Below are 24,492 nucleotides of genomic sequence, written 5' to 3' on the forward strand. Positions count from 1 at the left end.
AGGGCTGTTACTTTATTCTAGTTCTCTTGGTTCTTCAGGTTTGACTCAGAAGGACAAGCCCTAGAAGCTGTTTCGATCTCTGATGCTAGGGGTGGAGGAACTGGAGGGAATAATGTCAACTGGAAAACTCTGTATGATGTTAAATCTGAGAACCTGGGACAAGGTGACAAGGTAAGCTAGACTCCTCACTGTCTGTCAGTCCTAGAAGTGGACAGCAGCAGATAGGGGATTGGAGGATTCAGCCTCTTCTCCTCTCCTTCCCTCTGCTTTCCTCTCCCTTTTATTGATTTTCACTCCATAACCTAGGGAGTTTGTGTCACCATTAAGTTTCAACAGAGCAATTGTTTCAGATGTCAAAGAAGTGACATCAGACATTAACTTCAAGAACTCTCCTGTTGGCTTCGAACTTAGATCAAGCAAAGGCTGAAATAGGGATGACAATGCCTTTGATTCCATGGGGTTCTTTAATATGATCGATCTTGAACCTTTAAGTGTTCTCTCCTCAAGTAGGTAGATTCTGATGTTTTTATTTACACTGAACATTTGGGGGCTTTTGAAGTTAATACCTTGGCCAGGTGCTATCAGCTGTTAGCCTTAGAGTAGCCATTCACATCGCCTACTAAGGGGGATGTCTCCAGAATGGAGCTTGGTTTTCCAGATGACTTTTTCCTGCTTTTTTAGAAGAATTCAGGGGCAACTAGGTGGGGCAGTGGATAGAACACTGGCCCTTGGAGTCAGGGGGACCTGAGTTCAAATGTGGTCTCAGATACATAATTGCCTAGCTGTGTGGCCTTGGACAAGTCACTTAACCCCACTGTCTTGTAAAAACTAAAAAAAGAAATAAAAAAATAAAAAAAATAAATAAAAAGAATAATTCTCTTGTCCCTCAGGCTTTGTGGCTTGGGAAGATCTGCTCCAGACCGGTAGATCACAAGCTCCAGCCCCTACTGCTTTCTTTTCTCTACTATCTGACTCCATTCATTGCATTCCCTTACCTGTCTTTATTGTCACCATTGTCTGCATCAACATGTGTTGATTTTGAGGATCAAGCATTAGACAGATTGTTTTGTCACCTAGCAACTACTTCCCTTTGCCTCTTCGCCCCTCACGGCAGCCACCCTGTGAGCCCATTTATGCCCTGGTACAGAATAAGAACTCTCCTCCAGGATATGCTCTGGACTTGGCTCAGATGGAAAAGGAAGAACATTGTGTGTGACTAGGGATTGGAGAGGGTTGGATGCAATGTCCCTTTCTAGGATCTTAGAAGTTAACTTGGATCTAGAGCAGACAACCCCAGGAAGGCTAGAGCTTTCATGTGGTTGTCCCAGGCCTAAACTCACCCCAAAGCTGGCCAAAATTCTTTGTGTTTTTAAACATTTTCTTAAATTTAAGCATATTTTTAAAAATACATTTTATTGATGGCTTTTTGTTTTTTCATACAGCCATTTTGTGTGCATACACATACAGCTTTGTGACAAAGGAAAAACAAAAATATTCAGTCCTAAATAGTCCCTGACTTCTAAGAGATTTCTCAGAATTCAGGATGTGGTGTGAAAGGCCCTCTTGGCTGACACACCCACAATTAAATGGACACCAAGCTTCACTTTGTGGTGTTGAAGCCCCACAGGTTTTTAGTTCATAGTGATTTACATGGCACTGATTTCCTAGCATTTTACTAGGACTTAGAGAATATGTCATCATTCTTTCCTGTTAATTTTATATTCTATTAGATTATCCTCTTCCTCTCAAAATGTGAATTTGAAGAGACCTTAGAGATCCTCAAGGTTGATTGTAGTAGTAGATCACATTTGTATCAAGTTTTAAGGTTTATAAAGTGCTTTTTTTTCTCATTACCCTCTGAAGTAGGTAGTTATCTCTGCTTTTATATCATTTGATAAGTGAGACAACTGAGGTTCAGGGTTTGGAAGTATTGGGGCTAAACCTTGGATCTTGGTCTTTGCTAATTACAGACTCTGTTTTCTTCCTTTGGAACTCTCATGGGAATTAGGGAGGAAGGACTTGAGAGACTCAGGAGTGAGAGCTGGCTTCTCTCTTCTCACGTCTGCTGAATTAAAGACAAAGGTTACACTGGACCCCAGGATTCATTGTCCTCCCCCCACACCCCCAAACAAATTGTCTTGAAGACTGGCTGACTGTAGCTTTACTCGATTTTATAGTCTGCAGCACTCTTATTTCAGTAGTCTGCTAACTGGTGATTCATCACTCTCCAAAGAAGGCAAAGGACAGAAATCTTTGTCTTTTGAAAGAGAAAACTGTGGATTGTGACTTTTGTTCAGTCTTCAAGTGGAAGAAAGGAGAGAGAACATCTCTTCAATGCTTCCAGCATAATCCATTAGAGACATTGGTGCAGTTTTTGTGTTATGAAGTGATTTTCCTTAGAACCTGGTTTGCCTATATTAAATTTATATTTATAGGAAGTGGGGTTGGTGTTGACTTTGCACTGGTATGTTGGAACTCCAGCACCCGAGAAGAAATCTTTCCCTCTGTGCCCTGGGATCTTTAAGACTTTGAATAGTTCAATGTGCTACATGATAGTCTGTCACTGAAGCACTCTAGTTGCTTGTGATTATAGTCTGGAAGGTAGGTTTGCTGAACCAATGACTTGTCCTTCTCTCCCTCTCAAAGGCGGATTACTTTAGTTGTGTGGCAACGGTGGTGTACCTTCGCAAGGAGAGCTGTATGTACCAGGCTTGCCCCTCTCAGGATTGCAATAAGAAAGTGATCGACCAGCAGAATGGGCTCTACCGCTGCGAGAAGTGTGATCGGGAATTCCCCAGCTTTAAGTACCGAATGATCCTGTCGGTAAGATGCTGAGGCTCATTCACATATAGATCCTTTTATAATTGAGGAGCATTTTGTTTATGATAGCCTTGTGTGATGGTTTACTTTGTGAGTAACCCAATTTATAGGTCCTGAGGTGAAGGTCATTCAGAAATTTATTAAGCATCTACTGTATTTGGAGTGTTGTGATATTCTCTGAAGGGGGTGAGATGTTTGGCCACAAGGTCTCTGTCTCTCTCTCTCTGCTCAGGATACTCAATAGTCTTTCTCTTCAGTCCTACAGCTAATAAGTGGGAGAATATGAACCCAGGCTTCCTGATTCAAACCTGGGGCAACCAGTGGTTTCTTACTTTCCACAGGGGCCCAACCCTGATACCGACCAGTGTCTGGTGGGATGAAGCAGCTAGAAACCTCAGGGATGGGCAAGCATTAAACAGTTTTTTCCAAGGTCCTGGAAATGAGAAAGGAGGAGAGAATGCGAGGAGGCTTTCGATGAACTCAGTGGCATACTTTGTTCATACTAAAAGTCCTTCTTGCTAGAAATTTGAGTTTGGTGACCCTTCCTGCTTCTCATCCACAAGCATGGCCTGCAGTGCAATTAGAGCATCGGTGGCCCTTGCCTGCTAACAGTTATGAAGATAAATTAATTTGAAATGGCATTTCTGGAGAGCAGTAATTGCACTTGTACAGCTGATCCCTATATTTAGTTCATTTTCTTGTAGGTAATGTTCTGTTTCTCAGGCCTTAATGGAGCCTGCCTCAGAGGAAAAACGTTTCTGAGTGATGTTGAGATGGTGGTGTCTTCTGCTAGAATTGAGCTTCTTTCCATTTTAAAAACCTTTTACAAATTAAGGGTATTAGCTACCCTAAGTTGCCATGCAGAATCTTAGCAGAAAAGCTCTTTCTACTGTCAGTTTATTATTTTAAGTTTTTTATCCTGCACTTTTTGCAGAACTGAGATAACAAATTGTTTTGTAGACAGTTTTCATTCACAAAAGCCTTTTTGTTAAATTTTAAAATGGCAGAATTCTCATGCATGGTCACTTATGTCCCCTGGACCTTTATGTTCAACCAACACCATTGCCATTCTTTTTTCCACTCCTAGAAACTGGGTAAGCTCCTGCATGTGGAGTCAGGTAGACAAGCTCTCTGTGATTTATGGTTATTGTACAAAGAGGTATTCACCAGATTTCACCTCTCATGTCATGTCAGTAACACAATGAACTCTTCTTATAAACCCTCCAGAACCCCCAGGATTAGTCACATGCCAATAAGTCATCGAATATAATGATGAGGGACCTGAGCCTCAGAGAGGGAGGGTGACATGTCTGTGGTCAACTCATGTCATTGGTTGCCAAGATAGAATGGCAGTCCCTTTCCTCCTTGGAAGGTCAGGCCTTTTCTCCCATCTTATCCTTGGCTCCTCTCCCCTTTCTTACTTTACTTTTGAGGCTGATATTTGCAGCCTGCTCCTCCATCCCCACCCTTCCACCCACCCTCGCTTACTTGTGGTGATGCTGTTGCTGATTCAAGCTTCCTGTACTCTGTCCAAGTTGGGAACGCTTTGTTCTCATCTCATTTGCTCACTTAGGTTTGAATGTAAATTTTCTGGCAGCCTCACAATTGAGAGGATTTTAAGTCCAGACTAAACCTCTCAACTCACATTTACGTCTTGTCCATCCTTCTGGCAACACCCCTGCCCCCCATTCCGCCAATTAAGAACCTTGGGTGCAGCTCTCTGTATCACCCATGGAGCATGCAATCCTACTGAAATAAAAAGCCAAAGGCATAAACTCTCATGTTGTAAAAGGGAGGCTTAGGATTCAAGGTTAGTGGCAGATGGATATAGGAAAACTTGAGTTCTCTGGGTTAGGGGATGTGAGAGTGCATATCTTCACATCTTTCTACATAGCACCAGGTTCTCTTTTTCATCTAGATTTTAGACTTAAAACAGACTCTTCTTATGACATGGCTATGGGTGTCTAATAAGTGTGTCTTAAGGGGCAGCTAGGTGGTGCAGTGAATAGAGCACCAGCCCTGGCCTCAGGAGGACCTGAGTTCAAATCTGGCCCTAGACACACATAATACTGAACTAGCTGTGTGACCTTGGACAAGTCATTTAACCCCAATGCCTTGCAAAAAACCAAAACAAAAAAAATAGTAATAGTGTTTGGTTGGTTTTTTTTTTTTTTTTTTTTTTTTTTTTTTTAGGATTTTGCAAGGCAAACGGGGTTAAGTGGCTTGCCCAAGGCCACACAGCTAGGTCATTATTAAGTGTCTGAGACCGGATTTGAACCCAGGTACTCCTGACTCCAGGGCCGGTGCTTTATCCACTGTGCTACCTAGCCGCCCTGTAATGGTGTCTTAATAAAACAATTACAGCCTTAATAGACAGGGTTTGAAATCACCAAAGCACCTTTGTGTTTTCTGTTTATTTTCTCTGAGGGAAATAACTTGAGTTGTGTTTTTTCAGGTCAATATTGCAGATTTCCAGGAGAATCAATGGGTGACTTGTTTCCAGGAATCTGCAGAGGCCATTCTTGGGCAGAACGCTGCGTATCTTGGGGAATTAAAAGACAAGGTCAGTCAACTTCATGATTTGAAGGATACAGATTTCCCAGAGGCCTTCTGGGTGGGCACCATTCATTTTTTTTTAGGGTTTTTTTTTTGTTTTTTTTGCAAGACAAATGGGGTTAAGTGGCTTGCCCAAGGCCACCCAGCTAGGTAATTATTAAGTGTCCAAGACCGGATTTGAACCCAGATACTCCTGACTCCAGGGCCGGTGCTTATCCACTGCGCCACCTAGCTGCCCCTGCACCATTCATTTCTAAGAGATGATTTCCACCTCTTTAGACTGTTTCCTCTGTTTGTGTCCTATTTACCAGTCCAATTCACTTTGATGCCCAGCTTCTGTCTGACCCTGGATGCCCTGGAAGAGATCCGATTATGGTAATCAGGTAAAAAGCACTGTATAAATGTAATAGATTGATTCTTGCACAAGTTCTGTGCTTTTGATGCCAGGGTAACTCAGTTCAACATCGATTCTAAGATCATCTAATGAATGAGCATAACCTGGTTTTACACAGCTGACACCCAAAAAACTGGTTAGAAAATCAAATCACTTTTTAATCATCGATTTCATTGGTATCTTGTTTTTACATTGCATCTAATTTTTCCTGAATTCTTTCCCAGATAGCTAACCCTTATTAAAGGATTTTTATTTTAAAAAGAAAGTTGAGAAAATAACAAAACTAATCAACATATCAAAAATTTCTGATATTTTATGCAGTGATCTACATTGTGACCTTACCTTCTGCAGAGGAGTAAGGGGAATGTTTTCCTGTATCTCTACTTTGGGACTAAACTTAGTCTTTATTCTTTAGCAACATTCAGTTCTGTTAGGGTTGCAAAAAGTGAACACCTTTCACATTGTTTCAGTCATGGTGTAATTGTTTTTATGGCTCTATTTCCTTTACTTTCCATTTATCTGCCTTCCCAGGTTTCTCTGAATTTATCATTTTCATTTTTTGATGCAGCATAGTCATAAAGCTTTCCAGAGTGGTTGTACCAGTTTACAGCTCCACTAACAATGCACCAGTGAGCCTGTCTTTCTAAATCCCTCCACTTTGACTCTTCCATCCTTTGTTACCTTTGCCAGTTTGCTAGATGTAAAGGGGAACTTCAGGGTTGTTTTGATTTGTATTTCTCTTATTAATGATTTGCAATAGTCTTTCATGTTATTAGCAGCTTATACTTCTTTTGAGAATTATTTAGCCCCTTTGATTACTTCTCTGATTCAGAGTGTCTTTTAGTATTATTTCATTTGGTTGTCTGTTTGTCTTGTCTATCTGTGCCTTGTAGAGATGTTACTTACATAGATTTTTTTAAAAAATAGTGATTAATTCTCAGGGCTCTATCAGAAACCCCTTTCCCTTAACTTCCTTTCCCTTTCCTTCCTTCTCCTCTTCTCCTAGTACCCTTTAAACTATTTCCCTTGTTGATCTCATCTGCTCCCATGGATTCAGTGATCTTCTCTATGGAGATGATTCTGAAATCTCCTTCTCCAACTCTAACCTCTGTCCTGACCTCGAGACTCAAATCTTCATCTGCCTCTTGGACATCTTGATGAAATCAATATCTTTCTCTCCAAACCCTCTCCCCCTTCTGAATTTGGACACTACTAGCCTACAAGTCACCCAAGCATCAAACCAAAGTGCTGGAACTCCTCACTCCTCCCCACCCCAAATTGAAACTTTTGCTAAGTCCTTTTGATTTTTTCTTTGTAATACTCTGACACTGCCACCACCCTGGTACAGTTCCTTACTTGAACAATTGCAGTAACTTTTTGATTGGCCTTCCTGCATTGAGTTCTACCCACTCTCCATTCAGCAATGAGGTGTTAATATTCCAAAAGCAAAGATCTGACTGACTGACAACTCACTCTCTCTCTCTCTCTCTCTCTCTCTCTCTCTCTCTCTCTCTCTCTCTCTCTCTCTCCCCCCTCCCCCTCTCTCCCCCTCCCTCCCTCCCTCCCTCCCCCCCCCCCCCCCTCTCTCCCCCTCCCTCCCTCCCTCCCTCCCCCCCCCTCTCTCCCTCCCTCTCCCTCCCTCCCTCAAACTTCTGTGTTTCCCTATTGCATTCAAGAAAAACTATGAAATCTTATATTTGGTGTTCAAAGCCCTTTTTATCCTGGCCCTTTCTACCTTTCCATTTTCTAGTGACAGTGGCCTCTTTGCTTTTCATTGCACAAAACATTCCTATCTCCTGACTATGCATTTCCACTGGTGGTACCCAATTATTCCTGGAATTCTCTTCCTCCTCCCCTCTGCCTCCTGGTTTCTTTGACTTCTTTCACAGCTGAGCTACAATTCTGCCTTCTCTGAGAAGTCTTTTCTAATCTCCTTTAATGTCAGTGTTCTCCCTCTGTTGCTTACCTCCAGTTAACTCTAGCTTGGTCTGTACACAGCTGTCTGCCTACTGCTTCCTCCATCCTGCTAAGCTCCTGGAAAGCTGGGGCTATCTTTGTACCCAGGGCCTCTACATCATAAGCACTTAATAAATGGTTCTTGATTTGTTTTTTATCCTTCACGTGTGTAGAAATGTTTCAATTTCATGTAAGCAAAATTATCTACTGCCTTCATCTTTCTCTTCATTAAAAAGTCATTGACTAATAGTTTCAAAAGATAAATAAATATCTACTCTTCATTTTTTTATGGTATGTATGATCTCTGATATTCAGGTCACATCCATTTTGAATTTCATTGTGGAACACAGTGTAAGATATTGGCCCAAGCCTGATTTCTGCCAAACTACTCTCTTTTTTCCCCCACAAGTTCTTGTCAAATAAAAGTGTTCTCTGCTTGATCATTTATATTTTCAAGTTTTATCAAACACTGAACTATTGTGTTCAGTTATTTCCACTTTCATCATCTGGTCTGTTTGTTCCTTTGATCGTTTTTTAAAACTGTTAACCATAAGATTTGGGTGATTATTAGTTTATAATATAGTTTGAGGACTGGCATTCCCCTATTATTGCTTTTATTATTAGTATTTACCTTGATATTCTAGATCTTTTGCTCTTGCAAATGAATTTTGCTCTTATTTTATCTAGCTTTAAAGTATCCCTTTGGTACAGCATTAAATCTGTAAAGTAACTTTGATGATGTTTCTATTTTTGTTATATAGCTCAGTCCAGCCATTGAACTTTGAATATTTCTCTGGTTATTTAAGATATTCTCAAATCACATTTTCAGTGCGTAAATGGCATTTTTTTTTCAAGGAAATTCAATTTAACCAAATATTTGTTAAACTCCTATTATTTGTACTGGACTATGTTTTGGGATAGGTAAAAGATAGAAGATTAAATCCACTGTTACAATTTAGTAGGGAGAATGAGGCACCAAAAAAAAAAAAATGTAAAAAAAAGCAAAGTGTAAATCAAGTTAAGACCAAAAAGAAAAGAGACTGCTACTGGTCAGGGCAACAGAGATCAACAAAGACTACTGTTTGGAGGGAAGGACATTTGAATAGACCTTCAGGGCGCAGAACCACTTTTAAGTGGGCAGAGAGGTCCTTTGTTAAGATCTTGTAGAATGAATATTTCTTTTACAAAGTAAATAATCAGTCTCATATTTTATTATGTTTTTGATTGAAAATTTGGATTTCAAATTATATTTGATAACTAAAGTGGAATACACCAGAAGTTAGCCTTTTAGATTAGATCTACCAGTTGCCAAGTTCTATTTTATTCTAATGTGATACACTTTCCACAAAGGTTTATTAATGATTGTGAACTTGACAGGCAGTATCAGAACAAGCCCAAGGAGAATTTGGTATTCTTGAAGCATACAAAGAAGAGCATTGATAAATTGATTTTTTTTTTCCTTCACCCAAAGCAGGCTTAAAGTAGGTTGTGATCCTTTCTAGTGATCTTAGTCTATCTGCTGTTTATTTGGCACATTCTTTTTCTTGTCCTCCTCTTTAGTTCTGTCCATTTTGTCCCATCCCTCTACCCCATTTCTAAAATTGTCTGCTAGCTTTCTGAAAATATTCTGTTACATCTCTTTACCAGTAACATCTAAAATGTGCTTTAAAGTGTAGTGTTATCCTCATTGTCTGTTCTTCTTGGCCCTCTGTTTTCATAACAGATTGTAAGACTCAATGCAGGCCTTTCAGGATTTTTTATTAGCTTATTAAATTTAACTGCCTTCACTGCTGCTGAATGAGGACATATAGAAACCCCTCCCCATAGGAGCCATCAGATGCTTGCAGTGTCAGCCTGACACTTACCTTAATCTTAAAAGGAGATAGAAAATGATTTAATTTTTGTACTTTTGACTGTTCAGTTTACATATTCATAGCTTTTCCCTAAAAAATAACTTTTAAAGAATAGACCAACAAGAACAAATCTTTTTTATATTCCTGTTCCCCTGAGAATAATAAACAAATAACTCTTGCCAGAGAGATCCAACCATTGGAATGGTTGGACTATGCTGGTATTTTAAGTGATCCTACTTAGGTTTCAAATTTAACTTCCACTTAGCTAAGTGAAGGAATTCTATACACTTCTACTAGAGCTCATTTTTTTAGTTTGGTTGGTCACAACCTCCAGACAACAACCTATTTCACACATAATAGCCAGGGCCTTTATAAATGAGCAAGCAGGGAGAGAGAGAATCATCCATCTTTCATCTCCCATATTTCTTAGACCCAGTTCTACTTTGGTGCCACCCATGTGCTTCCCATCCCTTCATCTACCCAATAGTGTTTCAAAAGTTTCAAATGCTTTATGTAAACTTTATTCTTTTTGTAAGAAGGTAACTAAGAGAGAAATGTGAATAAATTATCAGAAGAGTTTGATCTGACTGAAATAAAGTAGAAAACTGTCTTTATAGATCTGTAAAGCTAAATATCATAGAGAGTAAACTACAGTGTAGAAAGAAGGATAGTAGTCAAGAAAACCAGAAATTCACAAGAGGAAAAAAAAGTCCAAGAAAAATGCCAGCAGAGGAGACTGTGACCTCAGATAATTATGTAAAAAGCAGGGATAATATGGGCAAGGTAATTTAATGATCCTAATATGATGAGGCAAATTTGACTTCATATAACAGTCTTGAGATGAAGCTCAGGGCTAGGATTTGCTTCTGAAAAGAATATACCATACTCAGATGGAATGGAATAGATGAAAGAGTGGGATGTGGGAGGGTGGAGCAAGACAGTATTTTAGATGAAAACATTAGACTTGTGTGAGGAATTCCAGGAACTAGAAAGGGAGAAAGTATTGTTGAGGCAGCAAACAGAATATGTTCTGTCATCGAAGTAGAGTACTGGTAGAGTAGAGTCCTTCATAGAAAGAAGAAAGAGTGGTGAACTTTGAGATGTAGAATACAGTCCTGGCATGGAGGGAGTGATGGGGAATTTCAATTATCTGGACATTTCTTGGCATGGTCTCCCTTGCCCAAAGAAGAACTACCGTTTCTTTACTTATCTTAGCAATTCAATCAAAAAGCATTTAGCTGAAGCACTTACTGTGTTCTCTGAACATGTTTTTATAAGTCTTTATTGATATTTTCTTTTTCTTACATTACCACAGTATCACATCTAGGCCTCCCCTTCTTGAAAGCCCATCCCATATGACAGATATTTTTTAGAGAGGGGAAAAAAATCAGAAAACCTGTGCTGTGTGATACCTATGAACTATTTATAAGGTATAGGGTGAGGAGTCTTCTGTTCATTCATTTTGCTTAATCTTTATAATTTTGTTGCATTTGCTTTTGTTTTTTGCACATATAGTTCTTCCCATTTACTTAGTTGTATTCGCTGTAATTATTATTTTCTTGGATCTGCTTATTTTACTCTGCATTAGTTCATGTAGATTGTTCTATTTTTCTCTTTATTCATCACATTTATCATTTTTTACACATAGTCACATTGCATTATGTTCATATACCACAATTTGGTAAGCCATTCCCCAACCAATAGGTATCTACTTTTGTTTCTAATTCTTAGGTATCATAAAAAGTACTGCTATTTTGAAATACAGAGGAACTTTTTTCTTACCAGTGACTTCCTTGGAGTATAAATCTAGGTCAGAGGGTATGTCTAGTCATTTCACTTGCATTATTCAAAACTGTTTTCCATTGTGATTGTATTATTTCACAGCTATTCCAACAGTGTATTAATATGCTTGTCTTTCCACAACTCCTTCAGCATTGACTGTTGTCATTTTTGCCAGTTTGGAAGATGTGAGGTAAAACCTCAGAGTTGTTTTGATTTGTATTACTCTTATTATTAGTGATTTGGAGTGTTTTTTTCATATTATGAAGCAAGTATTCTTACTAGAAAGGGCAGCTTCCATTCTGAGTCTCAGTAACAATGGTGGCGACATAGGAACCCGACAGGGAAGTATCTATTCTGATCTTATTTGTGATTGAGGAGAGGCATGATGGACATAGTCAGACCTGCCCCCTAGATACTACAGGAACAGATTTTAAAATGTTTATGAAAGGATGCAGGCTCTTGTGGCCTAAAATTCTATAGAGGAAGCATCCTGGATGAATCGCAAGTTCTCAATTCTAAAGACACAAAAGAAATAATTGGGATTAAGAGCTGTCAAATAAAAAAAAAGATGTGGATATCCAAAGAACTCATCAACCAATTTAGTTTTTAAAAAAGACATGTTCAGAAGATAATTGCAAGCTAATATATGAAAGAACACATCTAAATAATTAATAATAGAAATGCAAAGCAAAACAACTCTGAGGTTTTATTCATACCCAACAAACTGGCAAAGATAATAAGATGGGAATAGTTAGTGGTAGAGGGATTTGTGGAAAGATGGACACATTAATGCTCTGTTGGAGGAATTGCAAATTGGTCTAACCACTCTGGAAAGTAGTTTAGAAGAAGACAGTGATAAAAAGATCCATATCCTTTGACCTGAAGATTCCACTGCTTAGATGTATACCCTCAAGAAGGTCATTGATTAGAAAGAAAAAAGAGATTATAGCAGCAGTTTTTGAGTTAGCCAAAAATTGTAAACAAAGTGAGTGTCCATTGATTGAGGAGTACTTTGTCTAAAATAGTTTGGTGTGTGAATGAAATTCAATATTACTACTCTGAAAGAAACAATAAATGTGAATGTAGAAAAGAATGCGAAGACTTCTGGAACTGATGCAGAGTGAAGTAAGCTGAGCCTGGACAACAATGCACTAAATGATTGCACCAATGGAAGTAAAAAAATTTAAAAACTATTTATTGTCCTTAAAAGGAAATTGTGACTTGAGAAACCAGACCATTTCTTTGTTTTCCTTCATCCTTGTTTCACTCACCCTAAGCAATCTGCCTTCTATTAGTCTTCTTCTTTTCTCCCAAACTTCTTCCTCCTTAGCTCATTTTGAATTTTGGCATTTCTCATCACCATTCTCATGGCACTGCCACACTTTTGTAATCATTTTTTAAAATTTATCGTTGCTTTTTTTTAAGAATTTTGCAAGGCAAATGGCGTTAAGTGACTTGTCCAAGGCCACACAGCTAGGTAATTATTAAGTGTCTGAGGCCAGATTTGAACTCAGGTACTCCTGACTCCAGGGCCGGTGCTGTATCCATTGTACCACCTAGCTGCCCTATCACTGTTTCTTTCATTGAACATATCTGTTTTGATATCACCTATGTATCATGGTGTATCCTTCTCCTTTCCTCTCCCAAAAGGTCACATTTTCAAGATTCTGAAATTCCTTTCTCAAGTCACAACCTCCTTTGATCTATTCTTCCTAACCCTGTTCTGGGTTCTAATGGTGGCCTAACTATGGTGCTTCCCTGACAGTTCTTCCAAACATTTTCTCTCTTCTAGCCTCCTTTACTCCCTTCTTCTACTGACCTTGTCTCCTCCTCTACAGAGATTCTGTCATGATCTCCTCTTCCCTAAACTTCAAAGTCCTATATAATATCTTGGTTTTTCTCCATGGTTTCAGTATGTCACAGAGAAATGGCTTTTCTTCTCACCAAGTCCAGCCTTTTGACTTATACACTTGAGCCTCTCTTCCTGTTTCCTCGGCACTTTTATTCCATGTTCCTTTAATCTTCAGTCGGTCCAATCTCCAAGACTTCTTGTTGCCTGCAAATCTGCCTGGCTCCTCTCCACCTTCACTTACAGACCTACACCCCTCTTCCTTTTAAGACTGGGGAAACTGGGTGTGGCTGTGGATCATGGTGGGCTTCATGATGGTGGGTGTGTTGGATAGTTTTGCTGGGCTTTTTTATATTCCTTGTTATGAGGGATGGATTTAGAAAGGATATACATTGGGAAATGTGGATGATATGAAAACAAAAGATTAGCACATATTTACTTTTTTTTTTTTAAAGCCTTCATTTGCTTCTACTTCCTCAGGCTCTGGTCCTCTATCTCTCCTCCCTTTCACAGCCAATTCCATTGCCTCCTCTGAACTCCTCCATTTCCCCACTTGTCAGATTCTTACCCCAGAATCCACCCCTGAGTATTGATTAGGCACCAGGTACACACCAGGCCCTGCTCAATGCTGGGGATCTGAGGACCAGGAGTGAAAGATGGCAAGGACTCAAATTGTCTGTGGCAGAGCTCTAAAGTGAATGTACAGAGCAAATAAAGATGGGTCATTTAAGGGAGGGATGGGCAGGGGGATAACTCAGGAGGTCTTCTTGCAGAAGTTGGCACCTAAGCTCTGTACTTTTTGGTTAAAGGACAGGAACTCTTCGGGATCAAGGCAAGGTAGTGTGGGGTGTGGCAGGTATAGGGTTGGATCCAAGAGTCCAAAGTGAGGAGTCATATGGAAGCTTGTGGTGCAGAGGACAGAACTGGGGATCTGGAGCTAGGAAGCCCTGAGCCCCAGAAGACCTCCTGGGGTTACTAGCTGGGTAACCAGCCTGCCTCAGTGTCCTCATCTCTAGACTGTGAAGAGTATAACAAGATAATATTTGTCCGGCGCTCAGCATAGTGCTTGTTATGAAGTAGACACTCAGTAAAGACTCGTTCCTTTTCCTTCCTCTTCTCAGTCTTGAATGCTACTTTGCAAAGGTTCAGGTTGTGTTGGGCTTTAAAAGCTAAACAGGAGAATTTATATTGAGAGAGAGGGCCAGGAAAAGAGAAGGTCTAGGATTCAAGCTCATGTAATATCCCAACTTGGGGGGCTGTCACAGTGAGCCAGCCAGCCAAGAGCAGTCTTAGGAAAATCCAGAGTGTGTGGGGAGGGGGATTGTACTATGTACATGTACCATGTAGTGTCAAATGTAGTAGAAGGGTGAGAATAGTTCATTGATGATCTCTCCTAACTTACAAATTTGCTTCATGTCTCGTGAGCTCTAGGCCCCCCTCAGCATCTGCAAAACAACTCAGAATTCATTCTATTTACCTCCATTTTCCCTTCCTTCTCCAGTCCAATCCAAGATTCTGCAGTGGATGGTGTTTGTTGCTTAGTCTAACAAAATTCTGACTTAAAGGTTATATTTTCAAGCAAGGTGTCCCCCACATACCTGCTGGATACAAGATTCCTTGACAGGTTTAACATAAAGAACCTTGTTCAAGGAATGCTCCCTCCACCCCCCCCCCATAATTAGCATCAGAAGAGACATAAACACCAGAGGAAATCCTGTGCAGAGGTCAAGCAAGGCTAAGGAGGATTCCTTCATACTTGGATCTCTCCCTGTAGAAGGTAGCACTGGCTTTCTGATCCCTCAGGTTTGTTTTTCCTGTTTCTGCTGTCTCCCCACACAGTCCCCCTCCTCAAGTCAGACACTCAGCCTCCTCTGTGCTCTAGACAGCCGTTCTGATAGGTCTCTGAGCTTCTGGATTCCCCTCCTTCCCAGAGCAGGTCTTTGTCCTCATTGCTCAGACATCTTCACTTGCTCCTGAAGCCTTGAGGATGGGGGCTCCAGGCTGGCCTTCCCCTGGCTCACTCCTCTTCTGCTGTCCCTGAGCTCCACACGACAGCTGTCTCTCTTCTTGCATGGCCACAGTGGGCCTCCTCTCTCCTGCCTTTTCCCACCTCTTCATTGCTAGTGCTCTCCTCTCCTCCCGCCCTTAAAGCTCTGTGGGTCAGTTTACAAACAGCTCAAGGAAAGAGCCCCAGACTTGGAGTCAGGAAGCCCTGAGGACAGATCTGGCCTCAAACATTCTACTTTCTGGGTATGCTGGGCCAGTCACTTAGCCGCCATCTGCCTCTGTTTCCTCATTTGTAAAATTAGGGTAATTGTAGCCCCCTGCTACTACTGTTGTCAGGACCCGGGAGTTGATGTGTGGAAAGCACTTAGCCTGAAGTTACTCAATAAATGGTGCTTGCTTCTCCCCAAACATTCACTTGAGGGAAGGACTTTTATTATTCTAATTTAGTGACTCGTCCAAGGCCACAGAAATAGGTGTCTAGGCCAGATCTGCACCCAGGGCTTCCTGATTCTTGTCTGAGTGTTAGCTGGGGAAGGTACTCCTTGCGGACAGGGGCTGTTTTGTTTTTGTCTCTCTATACTCAGTCTTTTCAGTCATTTCAACGCACCATGGAGAGGATCCTAGGCTCTTGATGACTGTTCAGGTTCTGGCAGGTTCTACCATGATGAGAAGGCACTAGTGACAGGTATGTTTCTGTTTGCTGAGAACTGAGGGGCAGGCCCCTCAGCTGAGGAGTGAAAATCCATCCAGGCTTCCCTGAATTCCTGTCCCCCCTGGTTTCTAATAGACAGTAGTGTTCTGTGACATACTTATACTACAGTTTGCTAAGCCATTCCCTAATTGAAGGACATTTACTTGATTTCCAATTCTTTACCACCACAAACAGGGCTGCTATGAATATTTTTGTACAAGTGATGTTTTTACCCTTTTTCATCATCTCTTCAGAGTATGGACCCAGTAGTGGTATTGCTGGATCAAATTTTTTGTTGATTTTGGCTACTGCATCTCAGGAGAAAGACTGGGGATGGATATAGAGATTTTTGTTGCCCTTTGGGTGTAGTTCCAAATTGCTCTCCAGAAAGGCTGGATGAGTTCACAGCTCCATCAACAATGTATTAGTGTCCCAGATCTCCCACAACCCTTCCAAAAATGATCATTGTCCTTTCTGGTCATATTGGCCAATCTGAGAGGTGTGAGGTGGTACCTCAGAGAAGCTTTTATTTGCATTTCTCTAATAAGTAATGATTTAGAGCAATTTTTCATATGACTATGGATTGCTTTGATTTCTTCATCTATAAATTACCTTTGCAATCCTTTGACCATTTATCAATTGGAGAATGGCTTTTTTTTAATTTGACTCAGTTCTCTGTACAGTTTAGAAATGAGTCCTTTGTCAGAAACAGCTAATTGATATTTCAAAAGATGAAGAGGTAGAGAAATTCTATGAAGAGTTAAGTAAATCTCTGTAAATTACATCAACATTTATTTTATACTTGACACTTTAATTCAAAGGTGGGTATAAGTGACGATGGCAAAAAATATATTAGAATATATAAGGCATATGAGGAAGGAGGAATGATAAAGGACAGTGTGTTATAGACTTCATAGAAGCCTGACAGCCATACATTGGGAATATTTTCTTTGAGGAAAGAATTGAAAGGTACAGGACATGGTGAGCATGACATAGAAAAAAAAAGAAACTAATTTTTAATATACAGGAATTAATTTGTTCCTGATGTTGACATTCCTACACTGTCTCTTTATAGTTAGACCACTGACTTATTAGTGCAGAGATCACTATTAATTCAAAACTAGAAGAATAAGAATGAGGGAAAGATAAAAGCAGATAGCAACCAGCCCATCCTGACCCATTTCAACAATTTGCTGATGATGAAAAGAGGGATTATATCCTTAGAAAAGTCTGTTCACACTGATTATAACAATTTCATTTAAAAGTGCCTAAAAGAGCCTAGAAACCACCTGTCAACAAACACTTGCCAAATACAGACAGCAACCCAGAACAACACTGGCTTAAAATATAAATTCGTTTGTGAAATATTATAGAGTAGTTTAGTGGAAGAATATAAGTAGCATTACTTTATGAAGTTAAAAAAAAAGAGTGGAAGGGAAAACCAATTTAAAGAAAGATTGTTGTGACTTTGGGCAAGTCACTTAACCCCATTGCCTTGCAAAAACCAGCCTTCCCCCCACCCCACCCCAAAAAAAGATTGTTTGGTTTTTTTAGATTTTTCAAGGCAATGGGGTTAAGTGGCTTGCCAAAGGCCACATGGCTAGGTAATTATTAAGGGTCTGAAGTCGGATTTGAACCCTGGTACTCTTGACTCCTGGCCGGTGCTCTATCCACAGCGCAACCTAGCCGCCCTCAAAAAAAAGATTGTTAAGAAAGTCATCCCAAGGGCATTTAATAATGAAACTAAAAGGACAGTAAATAGATAAAAGATGGAAAAGATCTGCAGGGATTTTTTTTTGTAATAAATTTTTCATAATTAAGATTAATTGTGGGGGCGGCTAGGTGGTGCAGTGGATAGAGCACTGGCCTTAGAGTCAGGAGTACCTGGGTTCAAATCTGGCCTCAGACAGTTAATAATAATTATGTAGCTGTGTGGCCTTGGGCAAGCCACTTAACCCCATTTGCCTTGCAAAAAAAGTTAAAAAAAAGATTAATTGTGTCACCACTATTGGATTCATTTTCACTGTACTTAGGGCAACTAGGTGGCACAGTTGGAGCACTGGCCTTGGAGTCAAGAAGACTGGAGTTCGAATGGGGCCCTAGACTGTCTTAACTTGATGCCTACCAGCTGTGTGACCTTGGACAAGTCACTTCATGCTGACCACCTCTCATCCAGGGCCCTCTCCAGTCATCCTGATTCCTTTCTGGTCACTGGACTCAGATGGCTCTGGAGGAGAAAATGAGGCTGGTGGCTTAGCACAGCTTCCTCTTGTTAAAATCCAGTTCACATGCTTGTTATGGTGCTACCTTCCTGATGTCATGGTCCTCTTCAAGAATTAAGGACTGGGGCAGCTAGTGGCACAGTAGATAGAGCACCAGCCCTAGAATCAGGAGGACCCAAGTTCAAATCCTACTTCAGACACTTAATAATTACCTAGCTGTGTGACCTTGAGCAAGTCACTTAATACTATTGCCTTGCAAAAAAAAAAAAGTCTGCCCCTCCCCCCCAAAAAAGTGGATGAAAATGAAGGACAAACATACTTAGTGGAATGGTACTAAAAAGGACTGGATAAGAAAAGCCAGTTGGTTGGACTAAATATATACAGAGGTGGTGTGTGTTAGAGGTGAGGGCATTTAGGGACTGATTTACAAGATATTTAGGGTAGGAGAAGAAAACTTTTAGAACTTCTTACTAAAAGGGGAATTTATGGGGTGTTTAAGGAGAACTAGCATCTCTGATGAGAGGGCTTACCAAGCCTTTTCAGGGCTGCTCATCTACCTTTGGTGACCACATGATTTATCCAACTCTTACTTGTGACTCCAAGAAGCAGGAGTCTGCCAGTGGCCTCAACCTGGCAGATGGGTTACCATAGGTTGAAGGTAATCAAATTGAGCCTCAAATCTGTTGTTGAGGTAATTGGGTATCTACTCCAAGCATGTGAAGACTTCCTCCAGCACAATGGGTAGATGTGAAGAGTTTGTTCCAAAGGCCATGAAGAAGGCTGAAGTAGGTTCTGTGGAGCACTCAAGAGCTTGGTCACACATCAAAAACCAGGCCATTGCCAGTTGTCCTGATTTTTATTTTGACAGTAGACTTTGTTGACTCTGGAAAAGAGGGTGAGGCCGAAGACTTTGTGCAATTCTGTCCCAGACATGAGTCAAGATATCATTTCATGGTGTTGTTAGTTCTCTTTGAAATGAAGGACAAATTAACAACAACTGAAAAAGATTAGAGTTAAAAAACTAATCACTACCAAAATATATCCTCACTTTGCATCATATACAGAATTTTAAAGAAAATGTACCTGTGCAATAGTAATTCCCTTCTGAAAGTATTAAAGGGAATATACAAACTTTCACAAGTGATGTTCCACAGCAGACCACATCTTTGCCATCACATGGTTCTTGTCCTTTTGTTTTGAAGAACAAAATGACATCACTATGTTTGAGACAAATGACAGTGTGTCTGACTGTGACTGATCAAATCAACATGAACTCGGAATGCTCTGCTACAGGTCAGGCACAAATAGTCAGCGTGAACACCTGGAGTGGGTATGTTTCCTTTGAGCTGCTTCCATTCTGCCTTCCTTATGGAGTCCAGCACCCTCACTGATGAGGGCACACCATGCTGAGTGGTCCTGTGCCAGGGTCTCCCATGCTGTAAAATCAATTCTAATGTTCTTAAGAGAGGTCTTCAGGGGGTGGCTAGGTGGTGCAGTGGATAGAGCACCGGCCCTGGAGTCAGGAGTACCCGGGTTCAAATTTGGTCTCAGAACACTTAATAATTACCTAGCTGTGTGGCCTTGGGCAAGCCACTTAACCCCATTGCCTTGCAAAAAAAAAAGAGCTCTTCAAGGGTGTCCTGGTATCACTTCTTCTGATCCCTCTTGAGTACTTGCCTGGTGTGAGTTCTCCATAGAATAGTTTTTTGGGAAGCCTCTGTCTGGCATTCTAACATGTCCAGTCCATTGTGGTTGCACTTTCTGTAGTAATATTGGAATGCTAGACAATTTAGGTTGAGAAAGGACTTCAGTGGTATAAAAAAACGATCATCACATAATGGTAAAAATAGAGTACAAGATTCTATTTCACTTACTGTTCCTTGTCACTAAAAATTTATTTTTTATTTGGTAGAACAAAATTCTACCTTACATGCTTTTTTCCAACCAAGTGCCCCCATTTGTATATCAGAAGTATATATGCTGGGCAGCTAGGTGGTGCAATGGATAGAGCACCAGTGCTGGGGTCCCTGAGTTCAGATCTGGCCTTGGACACTTTTTTTTTTGAGGTTTTTGCAAGGCAATGGGGTTAAGTGGCTTGCCCAAAGCCACACAGCTAGGCAATTATTAAGTGAGGCTGGATTTGAACTCGGGTACTCCTGACTCCAGGGCTGTTACTCTATCCATTGCGCCACCTAGCTGCCCCAGGCCTTAGACACTCAATAATTACCAAGCTGTGTGACCTTGGACAAGTCATTTAACCTCACTGCCTTGCCCCCCAAAAAGCATATATGCTGCCTTAAAAGATAATAACAGAGAAAACCTTGTTCAGCCCTTGCAGTGCTCAGAACAGAGAGGCTGCTGTGACACATTGTCCCTGGAACAGATCACTTTGGTAGCTCTGAAATCTTGTAGATCTCCAGGCTGAACTGTCCTTGGATCCTGAAATAACAACACTTATTACCCCAAGAAAGTAGCAGCAAGATCAGCCCAGACGTTCCCCTCTAGAAGTGCACAGAGCCATCCCTAACGTAAAAGTCAGAAATCAGGAGGGAAGCCAGAAGGATGTGCCAACCAAAATCCCACCATGAAAAGGTTATGGTGACAAGTATACTCGAGACACAAGCCTAGAAGAAAAATACTCCAAAATATCTCTAGGCAAAGCCTCTGAGAAAAGAACTTGGGCACAAATTCTGAGGCAAGAGTTTAAAATGTTTTTAATGTAACAGATTCCCAAGCATAGCTTAGGAAAAGACCAGAACTGCATAAAAACTTTGAAGTGCAGACCCAGAAGTAGAGAGAAACCCAAAAGGGTAATCATGAGCAAACAATCCTAACAGATTAAATAAGGATAACTGTTTACATTTTCATATGGGGAGATGATACATGTTCCCTCTGGACCCTTTCATCACTAGAGGTCATAGAGGAGTCCAGTTAGAGGGTCTGAGTGTTTTCTGTTAGGTCTTAGTCATCTTAAAAGGAGATTGGGAAGGGGGGGAGGAAAAACAAAACAAGTGCGGAAGGGGGGGGGTGAGTGACATTTGAACTCAATCTTATCTGAACTGATCAAAGGATGGGGCATATGCATACAGTCTGTTACAAAAATACAGTTCACTAAACGGACAAGTGGAAGGGGAAAAGGAGAATGAGAGAAGGTTAAGAGTACTACGTAAAACAATCTGAAAGATGTACAAAAATATAACAGCTCTTTTTTGGTGGCAGAGAATTAAAAGCTAAGGAGCTGCCCATCTGTTGGGAAACCAAAGTTAGTGCAGCAGTTGAGGAAAGAGATGACCAGGCCCCATACTTCTAGTGTGGTAGCTTTGTGAGTGGAAAGGAAATAAGTATGAGAGATGAAGGTGGAAATGGGATTTGACAACAGATTGAATATATGAGGCGAGTGCAAGTGAGGAGTCAGATAGTTTTGAGCTTAGTCATTGGGAAGATGATAGTGCTTTCAACAGCAATGGGAAGACAGGAAGGTTTGAAAGGAAAGAGAATATAATGGGCTCTATTTGGGACACGCTGAGTTCAGAGGCCATTTTGATATGTCTATAAAATTTCGATGGTGACTCAATACTAAAGCTCAGGAGAGAGGCTAGGGTTGGATATATAGATTTGGTAATTGTCCAGGTAGAGATAGATGATCATTAAGCCAATGGCAGCTGATAAGATCTCCAAATTAAAGAAGAGGATAGAGCTTTGGTGGACATGTGCTCTGTCGGAGTGACATGGATGAAGATCTGGTAAAGGAGATTGACATTCAGATAGATAGGGAGAGAGCCTAGAAAGAGTATCCATTTGTACGTACTTGTCAAAGTCTTGAACAAATTAATTACTCTCTAGATCTCCTAGTCTGGTTGGAATGTGACTACTAGAAGTGTTGATTTTAATAAAACTTAAACCCCAAATACTTTTAAGTCTTGTATGAAATTTGTTGTAATGGGATTTTACCTGTAGGTTAATTGTCTGTGGCAACTAATTTCTATCAGCCTTGGGAGTGAAAATCTTGTCAAAAGAAAAATACTTCAAAAGTTAAGCTGATTTTGAACATGTGAATTGTGTTTCAATTATGTGATCCTGCTCCTGCCAGTATCTCAGTCTGTGTGTTTGCCTTTACAGAATGAGCAGGCATTTGAGGAAGTCTTCCAGAATGCCAACTTTCGTTCCTACACATTCAGAATAAGAGTCAAACTAGAGACTTACAATGTAAGTTTAACTCACCTGGGAAACAGGAGAGAGGCACTGGGAAGTTAATTTGTTTATCAAAATGAGTCTGATCAGGGCAACTAGGTGGCACAGTGGATAGAGCACTGGCTCTAGAGTCAGGAGGACCTGAGTTCATATCTGACCTCAGACGCTTAGCTCTGTGACCTTGGGCAAGACACTTAATCCCCATTGCCTTGCCAAAAACAAACAAGCCCCAAAACAAACAAAATAAGTCTGATCTTATTTTCTCTGCATTTGTGCAGACTAAATATTATGGGAGGAGGTGACATCACATGTTCCTAGAATTTTAGGTCTACCAAAGACCTTGCCTGACCACTGGGCAACCTTGGGCAAGTCATTGCCCACCTGTGGACCTCAGTTTCCTTTTCTGTAAAGTGAAGACATTGGACTACATGTGTCTTCCAGGGAAAATCTGTGGTTCTCTTAAACTCAGACAGGATGATCTTCTGCATTTTGACTATAGAGTCAAGAGAAATAGGGAGAAGGGGTGGCACGGGGCCAAGAGGCATGTCAATGGGAGCTTCCCCTTAGGTCCTGTGTTACTTTTTCTCAAGGTCTTTCCTCAGTGGAACAGTTAACTTAATGATTCCAAACTGGGGAGTAGAAGGGTTGGCATGGCTTCCTGAACCCCTCACTAACTGCTCTTCTCTTTCCCAGGATGAGTCTCGAATCAAGGCTTCTGTAGTAGACGTGAAGCCTGTAGACTACAGAGAATATGGCAAGAGGCTCATCATGAACATCAGGAAGAATGCTGCTGCTCGGCAGATGTAAGAAGAGCGTTGGCCATTGGTTGCAAGTTTGAAACTACCCAGAATAACCCAAGAGCTGATGTGAAGTTGATGGCTTCCCATCCCCGTGTGACAATTAAGCTTTAGCTGCAGTGGGCAGAGCTGCCCTTTATGGTGGACTAAGCAATTTCCTTTGTCGAGTGAACCCAGGAACCCCTTGGTAGGTAAATAGGAGTGTGCTCAGATATTGTGACCCTTAAACCATGTCAGACCTCAGGGGCTATCTCAGACAGGGTCATCCCAGTTGTCACTGCCATTAGCTCCGGGCGTTTGTCGATTTTATTAAGATGTCATTATCTTGAGGCTGGAGTCCTGTTCAAAGTAATTAGCCCTCAATCTCCAGACAGCCAAATAAATGGTATACCTGAGGTTTCATTTCTCCAATTGGTGACACTTCTGGAATGTTGTAGGGAAGGAATTGGAAAAGCAGTGGCTACAGAGCAGTCAGAGAAAGACCCGCGTGTTCTCACAAGTGTTTACTCCTGGAATTCAAAGGCTTTCTCCTCCCGGAGGTGCCACGTCGCCGGAATGCCTGGAATGGCAAGACGGCGGAATTATTAATCAAAGACGTATCTCTTATATCTGAAGAATATCCTTCCTTCAGGGTTTAATAGACTGAGTCAGATGGGTCTGATATTAATCAAAATTGTCTCTTCTGAGGAAGGCTGATAAGCATTGACTCACTGTCCCCTCGGGAAATCTAGGCGCCTACAAAGCGTTGCTCGAGTTTTCACTTCAATTAACATCACGTTTTGAATTGATGATTGTACACGTTTCCTACCTGTATATAGTTCTTGCATTTGTCTGTTTCACTTCTTCAATTTTGGTTGAAACTGCTTTTAAATAAGTAGAGAATTATAAAGGGGGGGAACGGGAGCCCTCTGTTTCTATTGCTTTGTTTCAATAAATAGTATATTTAGATTTCTGTGAATCCTACTTTCTTTGAACTCAAAAGGTTCTACTTACTGGAAAGCAATTAATTAGCCTTCATAATAAATGTTCACTTGGGGGAGATGTTAACTTATTCCGAACTCTAAGATTAGACTGAGGCATCAAGATCTCTATTCCTGATGTTTGCAGCCCAGAAATGCATCTTTAAAAGAAAAAAAAATGTTTTGTGCCCAAGAATGCTGATGATCTGGCACTTTGGGGATTTTATTGACGTTTACACAGCAGTCTAAAACCAACCAGGCTTTGAAATTTGTACAGACAGTGAGCTAGTATAGAAAACAGTAATTATGCTACTGGGCTTTTCAGTCAGTGGAGCACGCTTGCTCTCTATGCTCCTAATCACATTAATTATGCGTCCGTTGGCTGCAGCTCGCAGCTTGGCATTTGCTGCACATC

The 24,492-nt window shown here is 40.8% G+C and overlaps 1 protein-coding gene across 1 annotated transcript in view; it reads left to right on the top strand.

Moving 5' to 3' along the window:
* The window catches only part of RPA1 (replication protein A1), a 59,855-nt gene extending 35,612 nt beyond the window's left edge, over window positions 1-24,243 (top strand). Inside the window, exons 13-17 of the mRNA XM_074189195.1 lie at window positions 39-171; window positions 2,647-2,823; window positions 5,276-5,383; window positions 22,250-22,336; window positions 23,015-24,243. Coding sequence (XP_074045296.1) covers window positions 39-171; window positions 2,647-2,823; window positions 5,276-5,383; window positions 22,250-22,336; window positions 23,015-23,128 — 619 coding nt within the window. The 3' untranslated portion in view covers window positions 23,129-24,243. The remainder of the gene's footprint in view (window positions 1-38; window positions 172-2,646; window positions 2,824-5,275; window positions 5,384-22,249; window positions 22,337-23,014) is intronic.
* Window positions 24,244-24,492: the final 249 nt, after the last annotated feature.

Source organism: Macrotis lagotis, chromosome 5, assembly GCF_037893015.1.
Source record: "Macrotis lagotis isolate mMagLag1 chromosome 5, bilby.v1.9.chrom.fasta, whole genome shotgun sequence".
NCBI classification, from domain to species: Eukaryota; Metazoa; Chordata; class Mammalia; order Peramelemorphia; family Peramelidae; genus Macrotis; species Macrotis lagotis.